Raw genomic sequence first — 627 nt, forward strand, 5'->3', positions numbered from 1 at the left:
TCTCCACGTTGACCCGTGGACGATCAGGAACGGTAAAGAAGAGGGAACTACCACCCGGGATGGAAAAAGAAAGTTAACAAAAGAAGTTCACCCGTCCCACTAGGGCTGCCGGCTCTGCCAGTTCTGCAGCAGCATTGCCCAGAAAGACGGGCGACGCTCTCTTCTCTCACTCGGAACGCATCATCTCTCACTTTTCCAGCCATGGAGCCACACGCAGGTTTCCTCTGGGTGGCCAATACGGAAAGAGCATTAACCAACGGATTTGGGTCCAGCTCCCAAAAAGATCCGAGGACATGGCCTCGGGAAAAAGAGATCAGGAAGTAAAAATCTCCAGCACCAGCATCAATCCCGCGTTCCCCACGCCCTCATGCAAATCATCAGCACGATGAATCACTCACGCGATTTCAGGCAACACAAGTGTGGAAGAGAAAAGCTCTCCGCTGAACGTGAACCTGGGACCACCCAAGAAGCAACAGATGCCGCCGCTCCCGTCCAGCTGTGAGTGGAAGGGAGCTACCCCCTCTTCCCTCCCTTCCCTCCCGGAGACGCGCATCGGCGCTGCCCACCCAGGCCGTGCCCATTCCCCCCAGCCGCGAAGAAGACGGCGAGCAGGGGCGGAGGTGGCGG

The 627-nt window shown here is 57.6% G+C and overlaps 1 protein-coding gene across 1 annotated transcript in view; it reads right to left on the reverse strand.

Moving 5' to 3' along the window:
* Positions 1-187: 187 nt before the first annotated feature.
* The window catches only part of LOC118451739 (protocadherin gamma-B1-like), a 2,520-nt gene continuing 2,080 nt past the window's right edge, over positions 188-627 (reverse strand). Inside the window, exon 2 of the mRNA XM_035889162.1 lies at positions 188-224. Within this exon, the coding sequence (XP_035745055.1) occupies positions 188-224 (37 nt within the window). The remainder of the gene's footprint in view (positions 225-627) is intronic.

The sequence above is a fragment of the Egretta garzetta genome, unplaced genomic scaffold, assembly GCF_000687185.1.
Source record: "Egretta garzetta isolate BGI_Z169 unplaced genomic scaffold, ASM68718v1 scaffold60, whole genome shotgun sequence".
In the NCBI taxonomy this organism is placed as follows: Eukaryota; Metazoa; Chordata; class Aves; order Pelecaniformes; family Ardeidae; genus Egretta; species Egretta garzetta.